Source organism: Apiospora hydei (genome assembly GCF_038363865.1).
Source record: "Apiospora hydei strain CBS 114990 chromosome Unknown utg000004l_segment0_segment0, whole genome shotgun sequence".
Classification (NCBI taxonomy): domain Eukaryota; kingdom Fungi; phylum Ascomycota; class Sordariomycetes; order Amphisphaeriales; family Apiosporaceae; genus Apiospora; species Apiospora hydei.
Window position 1 is genome coordinate 4,322,065 of NW_027117363.1, and position 25,526 is coordinate 4,347,590.

Consider the following 25,526-nt stretch of genomic DNA (forward strand, 5'->3'; position numbering starts at 1 on the left):
AGGTATATTGTCTGTCTGTATTGGAGCCGACTTATTATTAGACTCGGGGCGCCGCATCAACACGGCCATCCCACCTACACACATGGTCGTCATCGCCTTTCCCATCCTCCTGACGACATGACGGACCCTGGCGACACGGCTATTGCATCGCGGCCAAGCATGGAGAAGAGACGGCCGTCGTCGTCGTCATCGTCATCGCCGTCGTCCGCGGCCCGCGACGATGCTCCGTCGGCTTTCAAGAGGCTGCCCGACGAGATAATTGAGCAGTACGTAGCCGCGATGCTGAACCCCCGCGAAACATAACTCGCTGACAATGCGCCTATGCTCCCAGAATACTGCGCCTGACAGACCCGGACTCTTTCGCATCTCTGATCCTCCTCAACTCGAATTGGAGGCGCGTTTCGCAACAGGCACATCTCTATGCCTACCACTTGTCGCGATGCCCTTCGTACTCGGCCAGCCACAAATCCATGCCAGCCAGCCTGAACAAAGACGGCGAAGATGCCTTGCCCAAGTTGCGCCGCCTCTTCGCCCGGCAGGTCAAGAGAAACCTCTTCCAGGCCTACTTGCGACCGCGCACAACCACCATCAAGCTGGTTTCCAACTCCATCAGTTCCTCCTCGGTCCCTGGCGGAGAGGGCATGCAGTTCAGTTCTTCACCGCGGGGCTACCATCTGCTTGCATACAATTCGTCGCGCATCTACGTCCTGGATATCCGAGGCCCGGAACTTGTCGTCAAAAGGGAACTGAAGATTATGCGCAGGCCAGTCTCTGCCTGCACCTTGGACGATGGGAGTCTTCTTGCCGTCCTATCCAGCGACATGCAAGTAGACGTGTACGACCTCCGCCAACATCCCCCGAAGCGCACCCAGTCGCTCGTTCTGGACAACCCGCCTCGCACGATTGCCTTGTCGCCGTGCGGCAGTGTATTGGCCGCTGCTTATGAAGGGGGATCGAGGTCTCTTCCCTCCATACTGGCGCGCTGCCAACTGACAGGAGGGCAGTCAAATGCGATGGTGTAGATTCTTTGGCCTTCTCCTTTGACGGGACGCAATTGCTCGGGACAACTACTGTCGGACAACCCCCCAATACGGTCATTCTCACTGCGCCTTACTACGATCCTGGGAGCCACATGGGGAGAACAACATCAGCGCATTGTGGACCACTTCCATCCTCTTCCCGAATACAAGCCGCGACTGCAGCCATGCGGTCCTCATCCAAGAATCCAGCTCGGAGGAAGCCAGCTGGACTTTTACCTACGACAGCAGTTTCGAGACCTTCCGAGCTGTGCGGATCGACGATCTACGCAACGGGACAACTTACTTCACTGGGCCCATACCGAATACGTCGGCTCAGTCGACTCTGTTGCCGTGTACGTTGCCCGCAGCAACGTACTGCGGAGACTTGGTCTCTGCCGGTTTCGAGGGCAAAGACGTGTGGATTTATGGGGTCCCCGAGGATCTGGAGGCTGTGCCCGAGACAACATCCAACTCTTCGTCGGAGCCAGGAGTACCAAATTTGAACCGCCGGAACAGCTCCCTCTCGGTTCGCACCCCTTCGTCACGCCTGCAAGAGACAAACGGAGGTAGAGTTCCCCAGTGGCAGATATTGTGTGACAAGTATCGTAATACCTTTGTGAGCGGCCGCAAGGTAACGGCATTGGAGGGAGTTAGCACGGTCAAGTGGGTTGCAGATTATGGCTCGAGTTCGCTGCAGGAGCGTCTTGTAGTTGCAGCTCGAGGAGTACAGCCAGCAAAACCCATCACCGAGGAAGATGGGATTGATTTTGTTGACGGGGGTCGAATCACCATTCTTGACTTCGACTATGGCACCACCGATGGTGAAACAGTTGATATCACCATCGAGGTTGGCACTCAAGAGCCCGAGGTGTTGGAAGAGGAGCATCGTGACATGGACACCGAAGTGGCCATCGTCCGAAGGAGGACTGTAGCTCAAAGACGCGGTGGCCGCTCCGGCGGGATGCGATCCGCGACATCAGCTGTTGCGCAAGCCGGATCACTCCTAAGGCTCCCTGCACTCCCAGACGACAGGGGCTGTGACGACGATGATCCGCTGATACCGCGGCGCATAGGGGCCTCAGGGAGCCAAGCCAACACAAGCGCAACTACTCACAACGAGCCCGGGAGGAGGCAACGCTGGAAGAAGCCCAGGAGGCTCTTGATGCACCGTATGCTCATGCAAGCCCCCGTTCCGGACCAACGTTGCGACGCGCCGCCACAGCAGCGGCAGTGAACCGTCGTCTCCATCCATCTGCCGCCACCAATGGGCAAATACAGTATCGCCGAGCTGACGGGCGAGCTGAGCATCCTCATGAAAGTGATGCGGATAACTGGGTTCCACACTCCACCGCCCTATTCCAAAGAGGACCCTGGGGACACTCCGGCCTTTCTTCGAGCTCCTGCCATACCTGGGGTTGGACTCGACCCTGGTAATCAGCACCCAGCGCACCCCTGGCGCCTGCAGCTGCTGCTCCAACACAAATTCCATCACCGCCTCCGTCCGCGCCACCCCAGTTGAGCCAGGTGCCATCCCATTCTCCAGGTGGTTCATCAGCGCGACTGGACCTACCCAAACTCCAGACGTCTCCACCCCGTGACCGGCGCTCCCGTATGTCCTGGCAGTCAGGCCAGTCACAGCCTCGTGCTGTGAGCGCGTCGGTGACTCGAGGTGAGCCACAATCTCTCGAAACCCCCATTAGCCGACCCGGCTCGAGTTCGGTTCGGCCCCAGACTAGCGGCTCTCAATTCCCCAATCTTGACCGGGAAGATATCTACGACGTTTCGCCCATCGACTCAGCACCGCCACCAGCACTTGCAGACGCAAGGCAACAAAGACGACCCTCAGGTTCTGCCTCATCTGCTTCAAGCCACACAACAACTGCGTCGGATGCTTATTCTGCGAGCGCGGCCCCATATCAAACTTCCCATATACCAAATCCGTCCAACTTGGAAAGACCTCCCTCATCGTCAACCCAGATGCCGCAAAGTCAAAGCAGTCGGGCCAACCAGGACCTAATCGTTGGGCGGCTTCCGAATGCAAGCACCTGGCCAAAGACGCAACCTGAACCCAGCCAGTCGTCTGGAGCAACTGTGTCAGGCTATCCTCGCTCAGCACCTGCGATCAATATCTCAAATAGGGAGTTGTTGGCAGCTGCTTTGCCCCCTTTGCCCAGCCCGAACCAGCTGTCCGCACTACATGATCGTCAGAACAATTTGGCATCACGCCCTACCTCGGGTTATTTCCACATGCCAAGGGTGTCCATAGGCCGCAATCCACAGAACCAGCCTCCTTCGTCGAACAGGCTCGGCCTCCATGCCAACTTTTCCTCGACGTCCGCCCCCGCCCCTGAGCTCCCATTGATAATTAGCACGCCAACAGGCGTTAGCGGGAGCTTTTGACACACCGGATCAGGCAGGCACACAAGGCACACCTGCAGAGCCAGTGCTTCATGCACCAGTCCCGCGGCACCCTCGACCTATTCTGGATGTTGATGACCCCGACCATCCTGTTGCCGAGCGCCTTGAGACCGTTTACAGCAGCACTGGCAACGGGAGTCGCAGCACCACTGTTCATCAAGATCCCAGTGGGCAGTCGCTCGCGGTCCCTGCCCCCGCCGTCGTCATCGCAGCTGACTAGTTCTTCTCTGCGGCACCATACAAGCCTGAGCCGGCGACCTAGTCGCGCCAGGCGGAGCGCGGCCAGGAACGTCCAAGATGCCAAGACCCGTGGTTGGGCGGGCCGGCGCAAGCAGAAGAAGGCCGAGAAGGAGCTCGATGCTGCCAGCAGCGCCGCCTGGACGGACGTCACCTGGGCTTCCAACGCGCCTAAAGATGGGAAGGCCGGCAAGGGAAGCAAGTGTGTACGGTCATGTGATACCCTAAACTTTTACTTTTGTATGCACTCCTGGGAAGCGGTGGCTTTTTGACTATCTCTGCGGAAGCGTGCATTCTGGATTGGGTTTTACTAGCGATCTTGGACTTGTCACCGTGCGGTTTGGACTGTTTTTCTTTTCTCTTTCTTCCTTTTTATGTCAAACTTCCCTTGACCGCCTAGCATGCTCAATCTAGAGTGGAAAGGGGGATGAGGATGCCCGGGACGAACAATCTACTACATATATTCTCTTAATTTTAACCCAGTGGCGCAAGCTCATGCTGCTGCCACGCTTGACAGTGGTAGCAGCCCGCATCTACGCATGCTACGAAAATGGACGAAGAGAGGAATGTCTTGGGCAAAACGAACGGGACGTGGGTGGGAGAAGGCTCTTAAGGTTCCCTTTGTATATTCACACACATTCGCTACGGTGGACGGCTACTTGTAGCCTGACGATGATACAATACAACTTGGACCAAACTTCACGACTTGATACCATGTGCCATGTAATAAGCACGCCCCCAAACCGCATACCATTTAAAGCCCATTATAAGTGTTGTAGTCGAGTTTTCTTTAATATTTGCGTCAACAGTACTCTATATACAAACAAGTCCGCGATGTCCAATGTTAGGGCCGAGCATATGGAGAAAAGGGGTATCGTGCCCGAGCCCAAAAAACATCTCCAGAGCAAGAACATCAAGAATTACTGCGGTTGATGCCTTGTTGTCACCTGGTTAGCACTTGCTTCCTTCGTACACCTATCCTACTATGCGCATCTGGTTGGCCCGAGCTGGGGCTTATGCTGACTTGGTCACCCTGCCAGACCAGATGGCTCGTCGCTTGGGAATCGCGCCTAGCTGCTTTTCGTGTTGTTTGTCGCGCGGTCGCCATAGATATGCCACCGTGTTTAATCTTCCCGTACGCCTATTTTTCTCTAAAATAACTCCACCAACGCCGTGCCGCAAAAAACCCACGCCCACCCCTTTCCGACGCTGACTTAGCGCCAACTCCGAACGCGGAGCACTATATCTCGATCTCCATCATCTCGACATCGTCATCGGCAAGCGAACTAAGCCCGGAGCTGGGAGGTCGGGAGTCTGGAGTAGCTTCACGCGGTCGTCGTGCAGCCTCGCGCATCATCTGCTCCCAGTCCTTGACGCTAGCCACAGGGCCCCCTCGACAGGAATGTCACCATGGTCGTTTCCCTTGCCCAGAACCGTACTGGTGTATTTTGATTCCTGGTCGTTCTTGTTGTGTTTCTTTTGAGAGCTATGGGGGCGAGCAATGTTAGCAACTGATAAACTGTTATGTGTTCTGGAAAAGGAAGGACGGGCAAGGTGGCCAGTACTGACCGGCAAGATAGTTATTGGCAGGCTCCTCTGCCGCATCCGCGTCCTCGAGACCAGTAGGTTCTGAGATGGCCTGGGCCACCTTGCGGATCTTTGCGTTTTTAGGACCTTGGGCCCAGCTAATGAAGTCCTCGACGCCGCTTGTATCCTCCTCGTCGGTCCAGACTTGGGCCGTGTGCAGGCGCGTCGGGGCGAAGACGCCGCACTGCTCCATGGCCATCCTCGCGTCGGAGAGGGTGGGCTGCAGCGTGGCCTCGCTGTTGGTCTCCATGAAGCGGGCGGTGTGATCGGCGAGCTCGGTCAGGTGGCGCCCTGCCAGCTCCGTGACATTGTCGAGGACGGCGGGGCTGCAGGCGTAGTAGCCTTGCGCACGCAGGATTTGGAGGATGGCTGGCCGCAGGAGGGCGTGGAAGTACTGGGTCGAAGGCACGCCTCGGGGCGCTTCGTTGGTCGACATGACGCACGGGCAGGGTGCGACGCGCACAGCGATGCGTCGTGGGGAGGGGGAGCGAGAGAGGTTGAAGTTTGCGGCCCGGGTTGGCGTTGGCGGTGTAAGATGATTCGAGAAGCCCCCTAGTATCGGTCGGCGTGGCAAGTGAATGCCGTTGACCGAAAAGAGTGTTATGGCAGAGGCTGCTGTTGGAATCGATTGCAGTTGTTCGGGTTGTGTTTTGTTGGGCGCCTTGGAGGGCTCTGAGATCCTCCACTGTCTCTTTTCGATGCGATGTGGGACATCCAAATGCTCTACGGCAGCATCGTCCAAGGGATGCGCCTCTGCCGAATGGAGGTGACACAAACGAGGTGCGGCAGGGAAGGAGCTGGAGCAGCTGCTGTATTTAAAAGAGAACGAATGCAGATTCCTATGCAGGGGGTTCTTCACGAGTTGAAGGTGTGGTGTTGAATGAACATGGGCGCGGGATTCGCTTGAGGGCCCATCAAGTAGACGGAGGAAGGAAGCTCGAAGAAAGTGGAAAGCAGAGTCGGACATTGTCAACGCTAACCTCCGGCCGGCTCAGTTCATAGTCACCAAGGTTCACTCACTCACCCTTCTTCGCCTGGAGCTCAAGTGGAGAGCTCAGCTTTGCCCACCTACTTTCACTTCACGGTCATCAAGGTACCGTCGAAATCTGGACAGACAAGACGAGGCAGTTGCTCCTAAATGTGACCCTCGACACCTTGGAATTTAACAAACGTACCGTGATTTCCCTGCATTGGAAAGCACATGTCTGGATTAACAAGAACCATCGTCAGATGTCAGGTGCCAGTGCTGAGAGAATCCAAATCCAGCATCCATCGGAGAAGAAACATCCACTGAACCCTGCACAACAGGCTGCCCCCCACGTTGCGCTAGCAGACCGAATCCTTGTCGAGCCAGAAAGCCAGGACGCGACCGACTCCATCAATTAACTGCCTCCTGTGGTGAGGCGTGTCGAAAGTATCGATCAAGGTAACTTTGGAAGCTCCGACTTTGCGACGCCGCATCCCGCATCGACGCCAACCAAGCACCGTCTTCCATCTTGCTCCATCGCAGATCTGCATCCATCGACGACACTTTGGCTGTGTTGGCGCCTTCTCTCGCAACCCCGATCACTGCACTCCTACACATACTACTCACCTATCCACCATGGGCGACGTCAACGAGGCCAAGAAACCAACATTGAAGCTGAACACCGCCAGTCACGGCATGCCGCCGCCGCCCACGACCGACATCAAATCGGCCGCAACACCCGCCCCCGAGAACCCCCGGCCCATTCTGAAGCTGAATACTGCTTCACGGCAGCCTTCTTTTAGTGGCGAGACCCCAACGCCTGGCGGCTCGGAGAAGAAAATCAAGATCAAGATTCAGAGCACTCCCACCACTCCTGGAGTCACCACCCCGGCCCTCCACAAGACCAAGGCTGGGAGGCAGCCCAAACCTACCGCCAAGGTAATCGAATCAAAGAAGCGCAACTACTCGAGCGACGAAGACCAGCCTTTGGCCTCTAAGAAGATCAAGGTTAAGAAAGCAGGCGGCGGCCCAACTCCGCTCATCAGCGCAACAACCCCCTCGGCATCAAATGGCGCGCCAAGGGAGAGCCCGTCAAACACCGCCCGGGCGATGCTTACGATTCCGAGGCCGATGATAAGGAAGGTGATCCTGTCAGAGAGACCTTGATGATCCTGCGCACCCTGCCGGGCCCATCAACAGCATACCTGCGGGAAGCTCTGGAAAAGGGTACCATCGGTCAGCCCAAGGCCAACGGCGGTGCCGATGTAAGCATCCAGTTTATCGATGCCAAGGAGCGCAGGGCAATGGTTACGGTGGATGGAGAACACTACGCTGCGGTCCTGGTCGACCTCCCGACAATCACAGAAGCAATGAAGTCTTGGGATCGCAAGGCAATGATGAAGAACTCTGACGTCACTCAGATGCTACTTTGCTTCGCCAAGGTGAAAAACGAGATCGATGCGAAGACGATAGCGTTGCCCCCCCATGGCCCAGCGATCCGAACTCAGATGGCCCCATGGCCTTACGCCTCCGATGCATGATGCTGTAAACCGCAGGTTCAGGAAGGTCATGACCGAGAAGCAGCTTGCAAGCGTGAGCCAGATGGTCAAGAAGCTGATGGCAGACGACGAGAAGGCCATTGAGACTTCAATCGAGTACATCCAGGACAACGAAGACGAAGAAATGTCAGACTCGGGCGCCGATGCTGAAGGGGACGAAGACGAAGAGGACTACTTCGGACCACAGACCGGGGCTGAGGACGACGAAGATGAGCCGGACATCGATGATGAAGACCTGGAGCGTGAGTTTGAGCTGGCCGGTATGGAAATGGATATGGAGGCGGAAGCTGCCACTCCTGCTACGCAAATGGAAGCGGCGACACCGATGACCATGGGAGCGGCGACACCAGCGGCACCCTGCAAGAACCCAGCGACAATGAAGTCGAAGACGAAGAAGAGGACATTTCTGAGGAGGATGACGATGATGATGATGACGAACTCGACGAAGAGGAACTACAGAAGCGAGAGGCCCGGGAGGATTTACACCAGCTGGAGAAACAGCTTGCTACCGCCGAGGCGCAACTTCAAGCCCAGCAAAATCCGATCTTGAAGAGGCGTATCATCAACACGATCCAGAAAACCAAAGAAGAAATTGCCCTCAAGAAAGCAAAGCTCGGCGTTACAGACGACGACTGAGGTGGGTCAGTTGCTATTTGTCGCTGTCGAAGTCCACGCTGCGCGAAGTACTTGGACTACAAACATGTATATTATTGAACCTGTTCAAACTTGCAGCACCAGCTTAGAGGCTCGGCGTTAATCAGGGGCGCAAACATGGAGCAGTGTGCTCCCGCCCACGCGTGTGTTTGGGATAGGCGAGGTTTATATAAATGATACCCGGGTTTGAGCATAGACTATCAATAGGTCTATGTCAAGCCATGCAAAATTGATGCCAACGCTGATGCCTTCCCGAGTGACGAGCTCTCAGATTGAGATGGTGATCAAACCGTACTTGGATACATATCACCCCATTTTTTTATTCTATTGTACAGTGTTGATTCCTCTATACAACCATATCACCTGCCCCATGAATGCTAGCGTCCAATATGGTATATAATGTACAATTCCCCATAGGCTTTCGCATGGCACGGTATAAGTCATTACAGCGGCCAACCGTGGTCGTCCATCTACATGCTCTTGAGGTAGTTGCTCTCCTTGATCTTGGCCTTGCGCTCCTTGCGCATGGCCTTGCGGAGCTCCTCGCGGGCGGCGGCGGCGGCGACCGCTCCCTCGGCCGTGCCATCCTCGTTGCCCGGCATGTTGATGCTCTGCTGCTGCAGCGGGATCTTGGGCGCCAGCGCCTCCAGGTTGCCCTCGGCCATCAGGCGGGCCTCGAGCGCGCGCTGGCGCTTCGCGGCAAGGCGGCGTTGTTTCTTGGATTTGGCTATTTGGGAATAGGTTAGCTCTCATGCACTACAACAAGATGAACACCATCGGAAGAGGAAGTGTGGTGGTGGCGGTGGTGGTGGGTTTCGGGAGAAGAAGAAGCAGGTGCAACACGTACAGAACTCATCGGCAGCGTCGTCGGCCGTCGCATCGTCGGTCTTCTTCTGCACGTCCAGGCACCGCCACAGCCACTCCGGGTACTTGTCGTCGGCCAGGGCCACGGGGTCCGTCTGGTTCTTGAAGTAGTTGAGGCCCGTCAGCACGGTGCCGGCGGGGCAGGCCGAGAGGGCCGCTTCTTCGGAGGAGGAGACCGGGGCGTCGGCCAGAGGCGTGCTGAAGGTGGGCGTCTCGGTCTGCTGCTCGGCCGGGGCGTTTAACCGCGGCAGCGATGTTGAGAGGGCCCGCAGGTTGAGGAACGGGGAGAGGGAGGTGGTGGTCTGGCGGGCGGCGGAGGATACCACGCGGCGGCTTAGCCCCGACGAGGCGCGTTGGAGGCAGCGCCGGCAAATCATGGTGAATTGACTGGCGGAAAGGCCAATTCTACAGTCTCGCGGGTTTGGTTTCTCCTCGGGCGCAAAAGGGAATTCAAGCTTCCCAAGGGCAGGGTCGTCGGTTTGCGTGGGAGGACACTCGCAAAAGGTCGGGCCTAAGCTTGCGAGCGCTAGATGCTCCAGAAATTTGTTTGGCGGGCCGGACGGACCCCTGTCACTTTTATCCCGAGTATGGCAGTACCGGAATTTGCAGTTGACATCCAATGTTGGGTACGGCCAACGTTCCGGATTGACGCCATCTAAATGCCAACACGGGATTGCTATGATGCTTGTATAATGGAGCATTTTGTAGATGCATATGTTCAATCAAACAATACAGTCCGTGAAGCAATAGCTTGTTTCCCGAGGATATCTGGTTTGGTCTCCTACGGTATCCCACAACCAAACAGGAATGCGAGTCGCTTGATGCCAATCCCACAAGAGTAACCCAGCATACAGCGTTTCATGCAATTGATTCCGTTCTATATACAAGGGCCAGTTGCATGCCCAGTAGTTCTACAAGGTCGAATTTGCCCGCTCGAGAACCGTCCTCGGGAGTATAGCCCTTCCCTTCTCCGCGGCAGCCCGGATGCAATTGATACGCAATTCGCATCTGCAGCCCCAAGCTTCCTTGCCCGATGCTTTCGTCTATTGCTTCTTCGAGTTCTTTGCGGCTGCCGTAGCATCTGCGGCTCCGGCCAAAGCCGCAACTTGCGATGGCGTTGAGTAGTTCTGCTGCTCAAAGATGAAACCGCGCACACGGTGCTTGTCGAGCATTTGCAAGTATTTCTCTGTTGGCTCATTAGTGGCTAATTCAACTTGGACGCAACCAAGGATAAGGCACAAAGGCGGGCTTCATAGCCTTTGGTGCGCCCCCTGGCTTCTCGGCTGTATAGGTGTGCTACTAACCTCTCAGGTGACCGCACTTCTCCAGATGGTTGACCCCTTCGCGGTAGTAGCATTTGCTGAGCTCCTCTCGCACCAGCCGGCCCATCATGACCTGCACCCATTGCTCCCGGACGACGGAATCCTGGGCGGCCTTGAGCGCCTTGTTGTCGTCGTAGTCGACACCATCGAAGGTAGGCGGGACCTTGGGCTTCTTGGCCAGGAAAGCCTCGGATTCGGGAGTCGGCATCTTCGGCTCGATAGAAAACTGGGAGCGGGGAAGGGTGGGATGGCTTCTTCGCTCGTGTTGTGTACTCCGGCGTTGGGGGGGAATTGGCCTCTCGTGTCGGAGCTTCTTCTCAACTGATCGGTCGCACTGCGCACTCGAGCCAAAGCTTACCCAGGTGCAGCCAGCTCGAAGTTGGCCTTGTCTGCTTACATAACACATACTTGTAGCCTTAGGCGTAAGGCCGAAGCTTCTTTGCCTTATCAGCATCTGCCCCGTCCGTGCGCTATCGATAAGAGCACATCATATCTTCTCCATATCAAGCTCACCGCCCAAAAGTTCCCAAGCTGAAAAAGTCCCGGTCTCCACCACCCCCACTTGGAAAACTCAAGGGTCGAGTTTTCTGCCAGAAAAAAGTTATCTGCCAACCACTTTTTTCCGGCAGGCGCAGATAAAAGTCGTGAGCTCCCTCCAGCATTCCTTCCCCTGCCGCAGACTTCACCTCGCTCCTTCCATCTTTTTCCCATTATTCTACTTCCCATCAATCCATTTACAATCACTCAAAATGGGCAAGTCTACCAAGCAAGCCACCGGCAAGGCCGCCAAGGCCGATGCCATCATCTCCGTCAAGAGCGCCGGTGTTTCCAAGTCCAAGAAGGGCGCCAAGGAGGCTGCCCCCAAGGCTTCTGCCAAGGACCTCAAGAAGAAGAAGAAGGTCGAGTCTGAGTCCGAGTCCGAGTCCTCTGACAGCGAGGAGGAGGAGGATTCTGACGATTCCGAGGAGGACTCCGACGACTCTGACGACTCCGAGTCCGAGTCTGAGAAGGAGGTGAAGAAGCCCGCTGCCAAGGCCAAGAAGGCTGCTGCTGCCCCTGCCACCAACGGCAAGGCCAAGAAGGCTGCCAAGGAAGACTCTTCCGATTCTTCCGACTCCTCCGACGACGAGATGGCGCACAGCGACGCTGAGGGTGGCGCCAAGACCGCTGCTGCCTCCAAGAAGGCCGAGAAGGAGGTACGTTTATCCCACCACGACTCTTCCACCTGTCACCCAACCCAACGATAGCTTGCTAACATCGTATATTCTACAGACTTCTGACGATTCCGATGACGACGATGAGGATTCCGATGACGACGACGACGACGACGACTCTGAGGCTTCCGACTCCAAGGAGAAGGAGGAGAAGGCTGCCGAGCCCTCCAAGAAGCGCAAGGCTGACGATGAGTCTGCTGCGCCTGCCAAGAAGGCCAAGGCCGAGAGCAGCGGCGAGGAGGAGATCACCACTCTTTTCGTCGGCAACCTGGGCTGGGGCATCGATGATGACCTTCTGTACAAGGCCTTCGAGGAGTGTGATGAGCTGAACAGCGCCAGAGTTGTTACCGACAAGCACATGCAGCGCTCGCGTGGCTTCGGCTACGTCGACTTCAAGACCGCCGAGGCCTGCAAGGCCGCCCACGAGAAGATGCAAGGCTTCGAGCTCGAAGGTCGTGCTATGAACCTCGACTTCTCCAAGCCTCGATCTGATGACGCTGCTACCCCCAACGCCCGCGCCAATGACCGCGCCCAGAAGCACGGCGACACTGTCAGCCCCGAGAGCGATACCCTCTTCGTCGGCAACCTGCCCTTCGATGCTGATGAGGATATGGTCACTGCTTTCTTCAGCGAATCCGCCGAGGTCAAGAGCCTTCGTCTGCCCACTGACCCGTAAGTTACTACATACCTACTCTGATATATTCCGTCGCTAATATCTCTAGTGAGTCGGGCAACCGCAAGGGTTTCGGCTACGTCACATTCAACAGCGTTGATGATGCCAAGTCTGCCTTCAACTCCTTGAACGGTGGTTACATTGGTGAGGGCCGTGGCTCCCGTGCCGTCCGCCTCGACTACGCTAGCCAGCGTCCTCCCCGTGAGGGTGGTGGCTTCGGTGGTGGCCGCGGTGGCGGCCGTGGTGGCTTCGGCGGCCGTGGTGGTGGCCGCGGTGGTGGTGGTTTCGGTGGCCGCGGTGGTGGTGACCGTGGCGGCCGTGGTGGTTTCGGTGGACGTGGAGGTGGCCGCGGTGGCGGTGGCTTCGGTGGTGGTCGCGGTGGTGGCGGCTTCCAGGGAAAGAAGATCACGGTATGTTGACGCTCACTGCACTCTTCTCGAAGGCTATACTGACTCACTATTCGCAGTTCTAAACGCGATCTGCCGCACATGAGGGCTCATTGACACAAGACGGTTGGCTATGTGGGTTGTCGGCTTCTTAGAACTTCACTCCTGCGGGAGTTGTGGGCTTCGAGGGCTATACTCGGTCATCAGACCAAGTTGCGATACACCTGAGGGCTTAATTGGAGGGCAAACCTCCATGTGATTCCGTGGGCTTGTGGGCTACATGAGGCAGAACGGGACTTGGTCGGGTTCTCCGTCCAAGCGTTCCATGTTCTTGATGGCAAAACACAATCATCTAGTCGGCTTTTCCTTCCGAGGGCACTGTGGGCTAACTTGCGGTCACGAAGATGGAACGAAGCTCGTTATCAATGCCTGGCGGGCAGCTTGGAGTGGACCATGCTTCAAAATCTAAGAGGGCTTATGATGGCGTTTGAGGGCTCCGAAAAGTGTTTTTTTTACGATGTTTTATCTGCGATGATTGGTAGGCGTTAGAGTTTCCCCATCTTGTTCCCGGCTGTACGACTCCTAGATCGATGCTCTTTTGGTGAGTATAATGCTTCCTACGATGTACGATGTGGTTTTCCCTAGGACGTATATAGGCTTAATTCATCACTATTCCCGGTGCCTTGGCTTTTTTCTCGAATCTGTCTGTGAGCTGACTTTGTTTCTTGGTAAATCAAACCGCGGTGTTGATGCTGCTTATTATTACAGTTGCTGTCAGCAAAGTTAGCTATCGGACGACAAAGCACCAGACTGGATCTAGATAGCATGAGCTAGGTACAAGGACCTAGCAGCCGACGCCCCGTAAAAAGAGGACCATCCTTCTGCATCCTCCCCTTGCTTCGTGGGCAAGGAATGTGCGTCAATGGAGCCTCGTCAGCGGCGGGGGTGGGCAGTGGCTAAAGCGGGAGGAGCACGCGCACAGCCCAGCTGTTCTTGTGATAAGGAGAATGGGACCCGAGGGACAAAGAGAGGGGAGGCAGGAGGGGGTATGTCATTTCTGTCATCTTGGCCTTACTCTCGCTCCCTTTGCTGCAGTGGCAGTGGGTACCGGTCAGTACCTATTGACATATCTCTGGGCAATGATCTATGATTCCAACAGACAACTCTAAGGAGACGGGCGGTTTCATGTTTACTTTTGGTGATGCACGACTGGGCTGATGTCGTTCGTTCTCAGCAACGGAATCCATCGACGTCGGCTGGATCTCGTCATTGGGCTGAGGCATTGTCTCAACCGTCTTGGCATCCAGGCTTAAATCGCTTATCCTCCGCTACTTATGACCGTCGCCTTATCTGAACAAAGACCTTCCAGCCCAAGCCACCCGTGACCTCTCTTCATGACCTAATCAAGGTCAGACCCTGGATCAGACGTGCCCAACATTCCCTCGAGGCCAGCCGTCACTTCATTCGTAGCCCGTCCGTTCCGTTTCTTTTCATCCTTTGTGCTCTTGCAAACGACTGTAGTTTCATATCTGCACCTTGGATCGGATGTTCGGCCATCATACAGGCAATAAACGAGTACAGTACAGGCCGGGGGCTTTGAAGCATATGCTGCCGACGAAGACGGACGAGACTCCGCGCTACTGACGAAGATCAGTGGGCATTCTTGGGCCTCCCCCTCTCCCAGTACATACCTAGTCCACCCAGCACGCCCAATACACCCAGCACCCAGCACCCTCTTAGTTCCCCGTGCTCTCTCCCCCATCCCGCGGGGCACCTAAAGGAGCACCGACTGTTAGACTGTTAGGGAACTACGATCACTCTAAAACCAGGCGGCCGATAGGTAGAACGGTGTGAGGGACACAACCCCCCTTCATTAACACGTCCATCTGTTACACTCGGTCCTTTCCTGCCTTCTTCAGCCACTTCATCACATTTGACCCTTCTGTCTCTTCTTCCTCTTCGTCTTATTTAGGATATTCATGCATTTTCCGCCGTAAACCCTGGCCACGATATGAGCACCCGAAACGCCCAGGCCAACATGGGCGGCGATGGCGGAGTTAACAACTCCACTGCGCCGACGAGGTCCCCGACTCAACCACCACGCCGCAACGATGGCGCATCCACCTATGAGTTCACCGGAGTGAATAGGCAGGCGAGGTCAAGCGGTCGCGACGTAGAATCTTGGGTCGAAGTATCGTCCCATCCGTCATCCTCGTCCGTATCTTCTGCCGGAGACGAGATTGTGACGACTGGTTTACGTGTCGGTTCGTCAGCTTATGCTGCCCGGAGGCGTCGCTTGCACCCCCAATCCTACAACCATCTCTATGTCCAACAGCAGCAGCAGCAGCAGGCAAGCCGCGCTGTGCAGTCCAGTCAAGCCGGCACAAGTAGTCAGGAAGAGTACGAGGAGAGCGAGACGGACTCGGACCCTGTCATCACCTCATCTACCGAGAACATCACGTCGGTGCATATACCGGGCACGACTCCTCTGCGCAACGTACACCATGCGGCACCGGAAACCAGCGACGAGGAGGAAGATGATGACGATCATGCTACCGCACTTGGTACCCGACGACCGTCTGAGCCTTTTCGACCACAGCCCAACGCGTTCTCCCACCCACCGTCACACCTGCAGCACCGCCATTCTACCAGCTCCAGTATACCCCAAAACCACCCGCGCCCTTCGTTCAGCCAGCGTAGCAGTACTGCACGAGTCGATCGTCGCGCACCCAACTTGATGTCACCTAGCTACCAGGCTGACAACGACGCCGCTCTACGCGCAAGCCTGACGACTCTGCTGAGCTGTGCTGCTGCTGCGAGGGGCCGCGATAAGGACGGGGACAAAGAGTTGGGCGACCGTACCGACGCCGGAAACCAGCCTATGAATCTCCGCTTCGTACCAGAGAGCGAGCTAATGCCCCCACACACCAACCCGTGGCCCAGGGCCGCGTACTAAGGGCCGATCCAGCCCCAACAGCCTCGGGGTCGTCCAAAGAGGCCGCTCCGGGCTCCGAGAAAGGCAAGCGAGCGGCCACTCCGACCCCGCCTAGCAAGCAACCGAGGGCGGTCAAGAAGAAGAAGACTGCTTCATCTAACGTAGAAGATACGCTCATCAGCCCCACCCTTTTGACGTGGGTCGTTAGTGCGGGCGTAGTGGTGCTGGTCAGCGTGGTCGGGTTCGGGGCTGGTTATGTCATTGGTCGGGAGGTTGGCCGGCAAGAGACGTTGAGCAACTTGGGCGTGGGTAACGCCAGCACTGCCGTCACCGAAGGCGGCAGCTGCGGAAGAGAAGTTATTAGAAGTAGTGGAGGCACCCTGAGGCGCTTCCGGTGGGGAAGCGTTGTGGGCAAGGGTGTTACTGCATGATGATGTGGTTTTCGAATCATGCCCCAAGGGGACCGACAGCGAGTTCTTGCGCAGGATATACCACAGTGGCAGCAGGGGTCGGTGTTAAGAGGCCCATATCGAGGGGGGTCTCAGGATCCGAAGGTAGGGGGCTAGAGAGACTGGTTGGGGATTCAGAGGCGTTGCAGAGAGCTTGCTGGGCGAGTGGCTGAAGGAGGGCCTCGGTCCGGATACGACGACATGTTGAGATGATTGATGTTGATGTTACAGGAAACTTGACGACCAGCCGCATAAAGGATGTGAACAGGGTATTCGTGGAATTGGGGTTCATTCGTCGGCCATGTGTAGTTCGTTTTGTTGGGAGCGTATGCGTGGATTTAGGGGTAACTTTACTTATAGGAAATAATGGAAAGACATTTGCCTTGAATAAGTAGGTTTCAGGCTGAAGGAACGACTGCTGACTGCCAACCCCTGCCTTTCCTTTCCAGGAATATCTTCACCTTCCTGCCACACAGGCGCTATAGGCATTTGTGAAGCCCCCTTTAAGCTCTGATATGATACGGAAGTGGGAACGAGTTTGAAGCCGGTCTGCTTGTATCGACCTCGGGCTGCGGGCCAGCCCTTCTGTCGCGCTCTTGCTTGCATAACTCTGGAAGGGAGCACATCAGTCTCGATTTTTGGTGATTTGCTCAAAGCCAATGGTAGGCCCTACTTCATGTCATATTCCCATGGTGCTTTGGTCATGCTGCCCAGAGTATCCACACGGCTCAGCCGGTCACGAAAAGCATTGGTTGCCTCCGCTTACTTGGGCTGGTAACAACAACACAAAAATCACGCTCATTAGATTTTGAGATTCTGTCGGTTTAGAGAGACAAGGGGAAGCTGGTAGCAGTTATTGGCACCAGACCATCTCGCAATATTGATACTACAGCAATCAAGTTTCCGCACGTCCACGACAACTCTATCTTCGAGCTAGTATCCCCATGGTAGTAGGGCACAGCAATGTTCCTAAAGGGGGCATCTTAGTCTTCATCATAATCATCCTCCTCCTCGTCCTCATCATCAGATACAACGGCTCGCCTGTTGCCACGCCCGCCTCTTTGGAGAATAACGCCTTCTTCACTGTCTCCCAAATCCGTGCGAGATTGGACTGAAGATTGTGTATGGCGTTGTGTCGCAGCAATTTGTCTCAATGTGGGCAACTCATCATCGGTTTCGCTGTCGCTTTCCTGTGTAGCTGAAAGGGTTGGCTCGTAAGCCCGACGTGCCCTCTTAGAATTCCGACCTAGCGTTGAAGATGTCGAAGGGCTTGTTGGGGAGCTCGAACGTTGAGCCATGCTTGACGTTGGTTGCGCACTTGAAGTCTGCACGCCATCGTCCACGACAAAACCCACCAGGTCAGACCCATCATCTGACTCATCAGTCAGTTCGAGATCGCTTGTCCTCCGACAATCATCACCTTCATCGGCGCTCTCATCGTAAATACGGGACGTGGTCTTCTTCGTTTTCGGGTTGGCCCCTGGCCGAGAAGTGCTCTTCCGGGGCTTAGCAGCTGCTGAGCGTTGTTGCCGTTTTGGCATGGAGGGGAGCTGAGCCTCCACCTCCTCATCCACTAGCATGTCCATCGCAATAACGCTGCCATCCGCTGGTCGATGTGTAGCTTTGTGCGTACGTTTTCGTTTTGGCGGCTCAGGGACAACGGGCCCCTTGGTTTTGGATAGATTTGTATGCTCCGCCTCCGCTCTCTTAGTACGGCCTATAGGAGAAGAACCGACTCTCCTTCTCTTCGGTGCAGGTTCTCGTGACGCACTGGGCTCAGATTCTGATGGATCGTCTGGATACGGCAGGTCATTGTAGCGACTCTGGTCGACCTCACCAAATGCGTACAAGTCGTTCCTGTTTGTTGACTGGATCTTCGATAACCTCCTCAGGAGCTTGACGCACCGCTTGGTATGCTCGCCGTGCTTCAGCTGTGAGGTTTTGCAGAGGGTTCTTTGGGCCCGAGGATGGGCTGTCACATCAACTTCAACTACTTTCTCCACTTGGTGTTGATAGAAGGGCAAATTCTGATAAGCGCGGCGCAGTGTGTTGCGTTGTTGCTCGCTCAACTCTACCTTGTCGATAGTGGGTATGTCTGTCACCTCGTCCTCTTCGCGAGGCGCCACTGTTTTTGGCATGCGTTTCGGGTTGTTGCCCATCATCGCGGCGACGCTAGTAAAGCCAGTTTCTCCTCTGTCAGGTGTGCTTTTCGGCTTGTTCCCCATCATCGCGGCGACGCTGGTGAAGCCAGTTTCCACTCCGTCCGGCATGTTGAATTTCTTGGGGGCTTCTTCTTTGCTTTAGCCGCTCTGCCACGCCGCGGCTCTGGTAGCGAAGGGTTCTGTGTGTTTTCGATGGGTATTTCGACCGGACGCTTGTCGACCTGCGGCTTGATCTCCCGCGGCACAATCCTTGTCGAAAGATCGTGCCGGAAGTTGAAACGCTTTCCATCACAGATCATGGCCTGCAACTGATTGTAAGCATCCTTGGCCGCTGTATACTTCTCCTCTTCCTTGCCTCGCATAAGCAGTAGCACGACCTTGCCGGCCCTCTTTCTCCCTGTGCGCCCCATTCTCTGCAGCATTTTGATTGGAGATGATGACGCATCGTAACAAATGATGAGATCGACCTGGCCAATATCTAATCCTTCTTCACCAATTGATGTGGCCACTAGAACATTGAAAGCGCCTTCTTTGAATTTCTGAATCCGCTCGATTTGCTCGGATTGCTTCATGCCTTCCGACTTCTTGGTGTCGGCCTGGCCCACAAACACTGCGGCCCGTATCATGGGCTGGTGGCGGTTCAAAACCCGCACAATCTCTTCGGCGCTGTCTCTGTACTCGCTGAAGACGATAATTCTGGTATTAGAGGAACTACCACCTTCACGGCCTTCGCCGGCGTCCAAGAAATGGTTCAGGACGGTTTCAGAAAGATGGGTGAGCTTGGGATGGCTCACAAACTCATCCTTTTTCACCCAAGCCCCAACGGTGGACATCATCTTTTGAAAATCAGGGGAGTCGGTGACTTGACGATTGGTCTTACCGCCCTTTGAGCCTCTCCCCTCAACCTCGTCCCTAAACTGGACAAGATGCTCGTAAAAGGGTCTGATCCCATGAAAGTTCAATAACTTGATTGGGTGAGCCAGCTTCTGGAGGATTTGGAAGACTGCATTGATCATGTGTTTTAGCCCTTCATTCACATGACGGCCAGCACTACGACCCCAGTCTTGCCTGGCTTTCATAAGGCCATAAGTGGTCATGGACATTGGGTCGCGGCCCCAGAATATATTTTGCGAACTCAACTTGTCGACGAGGGGTTTTAGGGCTTTGCTGAACAGTTCTTTGATGAGACCCATCTCTTCCGACGGATCCAAGACCACAACGTCTTCGATTCTCGAATGTACGTATGGACGGATATCGAGTGACTCTTCAGTACGGATCTCGACTTGTGATATACCAAGATTGTCAATAACATCTTGAATTGCTTCGACAGTCGAGCCAGGGGTGGCAGTCAACGCAAGGACCCTGAAGCTCTTGGAGAAGCGTCTGATGAACTCTATGACTTTCACGTATGCGTAGTTCCCGGTGGCCCTGTGGGCCTCATCCACAACGAGCAGCCCAATGGATTTGGGGTCGGCAAAGCCACTTGAGAGGTCATTTATCAGAGTCTGAGGAGTCATGAAGAACACACGTTTAGTCGCCCATTCTTCTGCGCGCAGAGCAGGAGAAACCTCGCCAGTCAGGAGGGTGGTTGTTGGCCTTGGGATGCCAGCTATGTTGAAGCAGGCATCGATCTGTTGTGACACTAATGGTTTTGTTGGGGCGACGAATACAATTTTGGCCGTTTTCGTCCAGCGGAAAAAGTTGAGCATGATGGTAGCTGCGATGAATGTTTTGCCCAATCCGGTGGGAAGGGCTACGAGCGTATTGTTGAAGAGTCCAGCATTGACAATGGTGTACTGATAATCACGAGTTGGCCCAAGGTTGGTAGGGTAGACCCAGGTCTTCATAGCCTCTATGTCGGTTTCATGATGCGTAGGTGCTTCTACGGGCAAATCTGCACGGAACACACGGTTGCTATTGACCCGTTGGGTAGATGGCGCCATACCGTTACTGCCCTGGCTTTGAACAGGCTGGCCGGTCAACGTTGTCTGATGGTATGCCCGAGTCGGCCCAGTAACTCGTGGACGATGGCTACCATCTTGATGAGTGAGGGTTGTTTGATGAAAATCTGGCGAGCTGGAGAAGGCATCTGGAGGCAGCTCGTCCAAATCGATGACCAAGGGCTCAGTGCGACTTGGCATGGATCGACCAACCTGCAAATTGTCAATGTCACGGACTTTGAAAAGCGGGTTGGGAATCAAATCTCATGGATTACCCACGTCACCGGCGAATGGTTGATGAGCAAGAGCACGAGGATGATTGCGTGCTTGTCACTTACCGTCGGGCGTTTCTCGAAGCCATTTCGACCCTGCACTTCTGACAGGCGCGGGGTCTGAGGCTTCGGGTTGGTGATGCTGTTGGAGGATCTGACATTACTGGGAGCCTGGCTCGCAGCGAAGATCAGATCTTCATCTGCGATGTCGTCGTCGAACTCGTCTGAGTCCATGGTTCGTAATTGTGGCGGGCCTTATCATTGGTCAATCCTGGACATCCCACCGCACATCTGGCGCTGGTCGAATGCTGGCGATTCGAAGGAGACGCGATGGGGACGGCCAGACGCGTTCGGCAGTTGCAGAGATGTGGGTACCCTCTAACACCAGATCACATGATGGCTAGCCCCGCCACTTAAATCAATAGCAGATAGGAACTGCACGTACTGCTCACATTTGATCCGTGGACTGAAGCTGAACGATCAACCCTAGGTACATAACAGCTAGGCATATACCTACATAGGTAAATATCAGGTGCTCTGATAAATGGGCAATGAGAAGTGCCTTGGAGAGCCATTTCCTTTGATGCGTGTGATATGTCATGCAAGCTATGCGACCTTGCTACATGCTCATGATGTACTGGAGTGGTTGAGTTCAAGCTCTTATCGATCGCCTCTGGAGCATTGAAAGTGCTGTAGCCACCCAATCGAAGATGAACCTTTAAGTGTCAGCTACTGTTCAGGTACTGCGCAGCTGCCTAATTAGTGGGTGGGCCCAGGCAGAACATTCGAACGATCAATGCAAGCCTCAGATTCCTGCTCAGCTGACTGGTCCTTAGCTGAGTCATCTTTCTCCAAAACAGCCGTGCACCCCCAACACCATTTTTCCCTTGTTATTGCCGTACCAGCGGGAAAGTCTTTGTCCAGACGTCACTCAGTGGCCTTCAATTCGCGACCCATCTCCGTTGTCCATTCGCTTCTGTTCCCCATCACCCTTCGATTGCCCTCGCGCAGAATATCCCGAATCAAGCGACATAATTCCCCCAGACACGCGCGGCTCCATCAGTATCCATCGCGAAAGGGTTCTACGCTTGAACTTGACCACCGAATGAATTCAATCCTCACACGCAGGAGGTAGCCTACCCTCGGCGGGCACTTTAAAACCATAGTGCTATCCTCCATTTCGTTGCCACTGCAACACACAACTGCTTCACCACCAGCCCTGATTGCCACCCGTCTCTTCTGCACCTGGTCATCCCACCAACAGAACTTTGCGCGATGGCTCCCACTGGACCCCGGAACGGCGCCCCTCGCAATAACACGCGAAGCGCGGCTTCAGGAAAATCCGCAACTCGAGGTGGTATCGCAAAGCGCCGCGCCGGAGGCCCCATCAGAGTCGACAGAGATGGAGACCTGGACATGGACGCAGCCGCCGCTAATGCCGTCGGCGGTCGCGGCAAGAAAAGCAACCCAGCACCCGCTGGATCTACGCGCAAGTCCACTCGGACGAATGCGTCGTCGTCGCGGCCCCCGAGACCGACAACGAAGGCGTCGCACATGGTGGCCAAAGTGATACAGGGGGAACTGGAAGTCTGCATTCGCGCATTTCCCAAGGAATCGACCCATCTTCCCGGCACACTCGCTCCTCTCGCCCCATCAACGGAACAAACAACAAGACATTAATAGTCGAAGGCCTTCAACAGAGCAAGGCGCGAGACAACGAAGGCGGCGGTTTGAAGGAGCTTCTGATTTTTCTCGAGCGCAAGGCGACAACTGCTGGAAAGCTCAGCCACTCCGTCAGGATAAAGAAGGTATGTGTTTATATCCGAAGTCGAAGCAAAGCGTATCTGGGGGCTCTGGGGGGGTTACGAAGCAACGCATCATCTCCAAACTCGTTATGCCGTGTAGCTCGCAGTCAACGAGGAGACGGATATTCTTGACAACCGCGCCGCGTTTACCTATCCCGGAATCCTGGATCGTTGCCAAGGTTTTCACAGCCTTGCTAACGTCTAGCAGTCACAACTGAAAGGTGACCTCGTCTACGTCACGGCAAGCAAGGAAGATGCCGAGCACATCATGAAAGTCAACGGCTTTGACTGGGCAGGCACTAAGGTACACATCACCGAGGCCGACGACCAAGCGCCCAACGGTGCTGAAGCCTCCAATCTTTCAGCCCAAACGCAAGATGTCAAGGAAAACCTTAGAACGATGCTGGCACAGCGATACGACCCTGGGCAAAAGCTCTTGAATCTAGCAAGCCTTGGTAGCGACTCTCTGCTCATTCAGATGAATATGTTTCAGGAAAGCACCCCCCAGAAACTCTTCAGAGCATTGATGGTCATCTGCGACGAGCAATTCAAAACCGCACAGGCTAAACGCGATGCCATCTCGAGCGTGACTCTTGCGGGCAATAACATCGACGACGTTGGGCAGGTCATGACCCTGACTGAAACTTTCCCCGATCTTATCCATCTGGATCTCTCGAACAACTCGATCAAGGAGCTCAGGGGCTTGAGGAAATGGCAGCACCGTCTGCGCAAGATCGAAACCCTTCTCTTGATCAATAACCCCATCGACGCGTCGAACCCGTCCTACAAGGACGAGTTGGTGTCATGGTTTCCCAAGCTCCAGAACTTGAGTGGCACTCAAGTCCGGACTGCCGAGCAGGTGGCTGCGGCCGAGCTCGCTAACAAGCCCACGCCTATTCCTCAAAGCGGCCCCGATTTCCGTGATATCAATGGTGTAGGCGAACAGTTCATCACCGATTTCATCAGGGGCTACGACATGGACAGGCCAACCCTTGCGGCCAAGTACTATGATGATTACAGCCACTTCTCACTGTCTGTCAACGGCCGCTCTTCCCACCCGCCGGACATTCCACTTCCTCAGTGGGGCTCGTACATCAAGTTCTCCAGGAACCACGTTAAGATCACCACAACGCATGCTCGACAGCAGCGTCTTTTCAGTGGCACCGCAGTCATCCAGAGTGTCTGGCAGAAGCTCCCGGCCACACGACATCCCGATCTTGCCACTCAGTTTGACAAGTACATAATCGATTGCCATCCAATCAGCGGCCTTGCCGACCTGTCTGGTCAGAGTATGGCAGGTGTAGACGGGATGATTATAACATTTCACGGCGAATTTGAGGACCAAGATCCCGAGACTAAGGTCACTACTAGGAGGAGTTTCTCGCGCACTATTATCCTGGGCCCGGGTGCTCCTGGTAGGAATCCGATCCGCGTCGCCAGCGACGTGCTTACTCTGAAGGCATACAACCCTCTTCCTCCTGTTCTCGGGGCGGCAGTCGCAAATCCCGCAGTCCCTGTCGCTCCTCAGGCACCCGCCTCAGCCGAAGAGGTCCAGAAACAGCAAATGCTGGCAGAACTTTGCAGACAGACTGGCATGAACGAGGAATACTCCAGGATGTGTCTCGACGTTGCCAACTGGGTCTTTGATCAGGCACTGGCCACATTCCATGAGAAACGAGTAAGTTAGAGTGGGAATGCTCTATGACTACGATCTAAAACTAACATCAACTAGGCTTCTCTACCTGCAGACGCGTTCACCGTAGCAGGTCCCGTCTGACATGGTTACGGTTATGAAAGGTGAGGATGATATCCGACAAGGGGTTAGAAAAAGGATGCATTGGCAAGGAGTTATGGCTTTCAGGTGGCTGGTCATCTCATTACAGAAGCCCAGGAAGGAAGCGAGCCCAACCTACTACGTAGGCGGAGTGTGTTATTGTATATATAAGCCCGAATTCGTCGCACGTCAAGCAGCGTGCGATGATGGAGACAGACTGGCCTGAACTGGAGAAAATTGGTGGCATCGGTTCTCGTATGGATGCCTCGTTTGGCACTCAACATAAACATCAAGACCAACGACGGACTAGGGGCGGATCCTCAGCGTTCGATTCGGCGGCACAAACACAGAGAGACAGAGAGACAGAGAGACAGAGAGCGAGAGACAAATCTCAATTACATGTCTATACGATGACAGCGCATATGATTCACTTGTTACTTTTACGTGGCTTGCTTGACGTGGTCCTGAAGAGGCTGGGACATACATGGTGGGTTCGCTCTCATCTCACGTGTGATTGATGCACTCATCGTCCCTCTTTACTAGGACTTGGACTGGAGTGCTGAGGATTCGTAGCCGCCGTGACGCCCATCTTTGCATGGAAAAACCGGAGCCAAGGAAAGCTTGGAATTCTTCAGCAACGGCAATACCCACCCGAGGAAATGTTCGAGAAGAGGTCGCATGCAGACCAATCAGTAGCAAAGCGGACGGATTTTGCTGGTTTGGTTGGGTAGCGCGCGCTTTCGTATGACGGCTCTGAATGCCGTCGCTCTCGGCGCTAACGAATGACTGGCAGAGGTGAACTTGGCGTTTTGCAGTGCTTGGCTTAGGTAGTCGAATAGCCATTAGATTGAGACATCTATTACACACAGAGACACACCCTCTCCCGCAATAATGATTATATGCTGTAAAGTGAGCCAGTAAGGCGGAGGTCGTAGGTGTGGTGTTGAGGTCACTTTTATCGCCCTCCCTACGTAGCTAAACCCATGACATGCATGCTCTGTCCCGTTGACCCTTATGATAGGTAGATATATGTCCCTCTTCCACTTGTGTGTGTGTGTGTCGGCGGCAGGTCGAGCTGCCACTGTGTCCGGGCGGCTTCTCCTTGCCATCCATTAAATCTTGCATGGATTTGCCGATTCGCGTCCAAGATGTCAAAGAGAGCATGGCGGCCAGGAAGGCTAACCGCCTGCGGTCAGCCATGACATCTTTGGTGCATGGGGTGCGATCAAATGCCCAGAATCGCGGGGTTCTTGGCTGGTTGTAAGGTGCTACAGTACTACGACGGGCCA

At 55.0% G+C, this 25,526-nt stretch overlaps 10 protein-coding genes across 10 annotated transcripts; 6 read left to right on the forward strand and 4 right to left on the reverse strand.

Annotated features, from left to right (window-relative positions):
• Positions 1 to 117: 117 nt before the first annotated feature.
• PG997_003886 (uncharacterized protein) lies at positions 118 to 2,253 on the forward strand (the record flags this gene model as incomplete). The annotated part of the gene is made up of 3 exons (XM_066808201.1): positions 118 to 266; positions 332 to 910; positions 1,191 to 2,253. 3 exons carry the CDS (start codon positions 118 to 120, stop codon positions 2,251 to 2,253), a joined length of 1,791 nt encoding a protein of 596 aa, XP_066671819.1.
• Positions 2,254 to 3,469: 1,216 nt separating this feature from the next.
• Positions 3,470 to 3,946, forward strand: PG997_003887 (uncharacterized protein; the record flags this gene model as incomplete). Its single annotated transcript, XM_066808202.1, has 1 exon — positions 3,470 to 3,946. The coding sequence occupies one exon, from the start codon at positions 3,470 to 3,472 to the stop codon at positions 3,944 to 3,946; it is 477 nt and encodes a 158-aa protein (XP_066671820.1).
• Positions 3,947 to 4,914: 968 nt separating this feature from the next.
• PG997_003888 (uncharacterized protein) lies at positions 4,915 to 6,228 on the reverse strand (the record flags this gene model as incomplete). Its single annotated transcript, XM_066808203.1, has 3 exons — positions 4,915 to 5,066; positions 5,114 to 5,185; positions 5,244 to 6,228. 3 exons carry the CDS (start codon positions 6,226 to 6,228, stop codon positions 4,915 to 4,917), a joined length of 1,209 nt encoding a protein of 402 aa, XP_066671821.1.
• Positions 6,229 to 6,864: 636 nt separating this feature from the next.
• Positions 6,865 to 8,423, forward strand: PG997_003889 (Transcription initiation factor TFIID subunit 7; the record flags this gene model as incomplete). Its single annotated transcript, XM_066808204.1, has 4 exons — positions 6,865 to 7,236; positions 7,275 to 7,670; positions 7,723 to 8,029; positions 8,068 to 8,423. The coding sequence occupies 4 exons, from the start codon at positions 6,865 to 6,867 to the stop codon at positions 8,421 to 8,423; spliced, it is 1,431 nt and encodes a 476-aa protein (XP_066671822.1).
• A 488-nt stretch (positions 8,424 to 8,911) lies between these two features.
• PG997_003890 (mitochondrial 54S ribosomal protein mL54) lies at positions 8,912 to 9,682 on the reverse strand (the record flags this gene model as incomplete). The annotated part of the gene is made up of 2 exons (XM_066808205.1): positions 8,912 to 9,168; positions 9,289 to 9,682. 2 exons carry the CDS (start codon positions 9,680 to 9,682, stop codon positions 8,912 to 8,914), a joined length of 651 nt encoding a protein of 216 aa, XP_066671823.1.
• Positions 9,683 to 10,348: 666 nt separating this feature from the next.
• On the reverse strand, positions 10,349 to 10,835 carry PG997_003891 (NADH:ubiquinone oxidoreductase 12.3kD subunit; the record flags this gene model as incomplete). Its single annotated transcript, XM_066808206.1, has 2 exons — positions 10,349 to 10,491; positions 10,610 to 10,835. 2 exons carry the CDS (start codon positions 10,833 to 10,835, stop codon positions 10,349 to 10,351), a joined length of 369 nt encoding a protein of 122 aa, XP_066671824.1.
• Positions 10,836 to 11,376: 541 nt separating this feature from the next.
• Positions 11,377 to 13,114, forward strand: PG997_003892 (28 kDa ribonucleoprotein; the record flags this gene model as incomplete). Its single annotated transcript, XM_066808207.1, has 4 exons — positions 11,377 to 11,823; positions 11,900 to 12,513; positions 12,564 to 12,924; positions 12,981 to 13,114. 4 exons carry the CDS (start codon positions 11,377 to 11,379, stop codon positions 12,984 to 12,986), a joined length of 1,428 nt encoding a protein of 475 aa, XP_066671825.1. The 3' UTR covers positions 12,987 to 13,114.
• Positions 13,115 to 14,938: 1,824 nt separating this feature from the next.
• Positions 14,939 to 16,266, forward strand: PG997_003893 (uncharacterized protein; the record flags this gene model as incomplete). Its single annotated transcript, XM_066808208.1, has 2 exons — positions 14,939 to 15,796; positions 15,844 to 16,266. The coding sequence occupies 2 exons, from the start codon at positions 14,939 to 14,941 to the stop codon at positions 16,264 to 16,266; spliced, it is 1,281 nt and encodes a 426-aa protein (XP_066671826.1).
• Positions 16,267 to 17,517: 1,251 nt separating this feature from the next.
• Positions 17,518 to 20,892, reverse strand: PG997_003894 (dead box helicase; the record flags this gene model as incomplete). Its single annotated transcript, XM_066808209.1, has 4 exons — positions 17,518 to 17,609; positions 17,705 to 18,456; positions 18,522 to 20,434; positions 20,725 to 20,892. 4 exons carry the CDS (start codon positions 20,890 to 20,892, stop codon positions 17,518 to 17,520), a joined length of 2,925 nt encoding a protein of 974 aa, XP_066671827.1.
• A 1,041-nt stretch (positions 20,893 to 21,933) lies between these two features.
• On the forward strand, positions 21,934 to 24,150 carry PG997_003895 (uncharacterized protein; the record flags this gene model as incomplete). The annotated part of the gene is made up of 3 exons (XM_066808210.1): positions 21,934 to 22,224; positions 22,332 to 22,466; positions 22,672 to 24,150. 3 exons carry the CDS (start codon positions 21,934 to 21,936, stop codon positions 24,148 to 24,150), a joined length of 1,905 nt encoding a protein of 634 aa, XP_066671828.1.
• Positions 24,151 to 25,526: the final 1,376 nt, after the last annotated feature.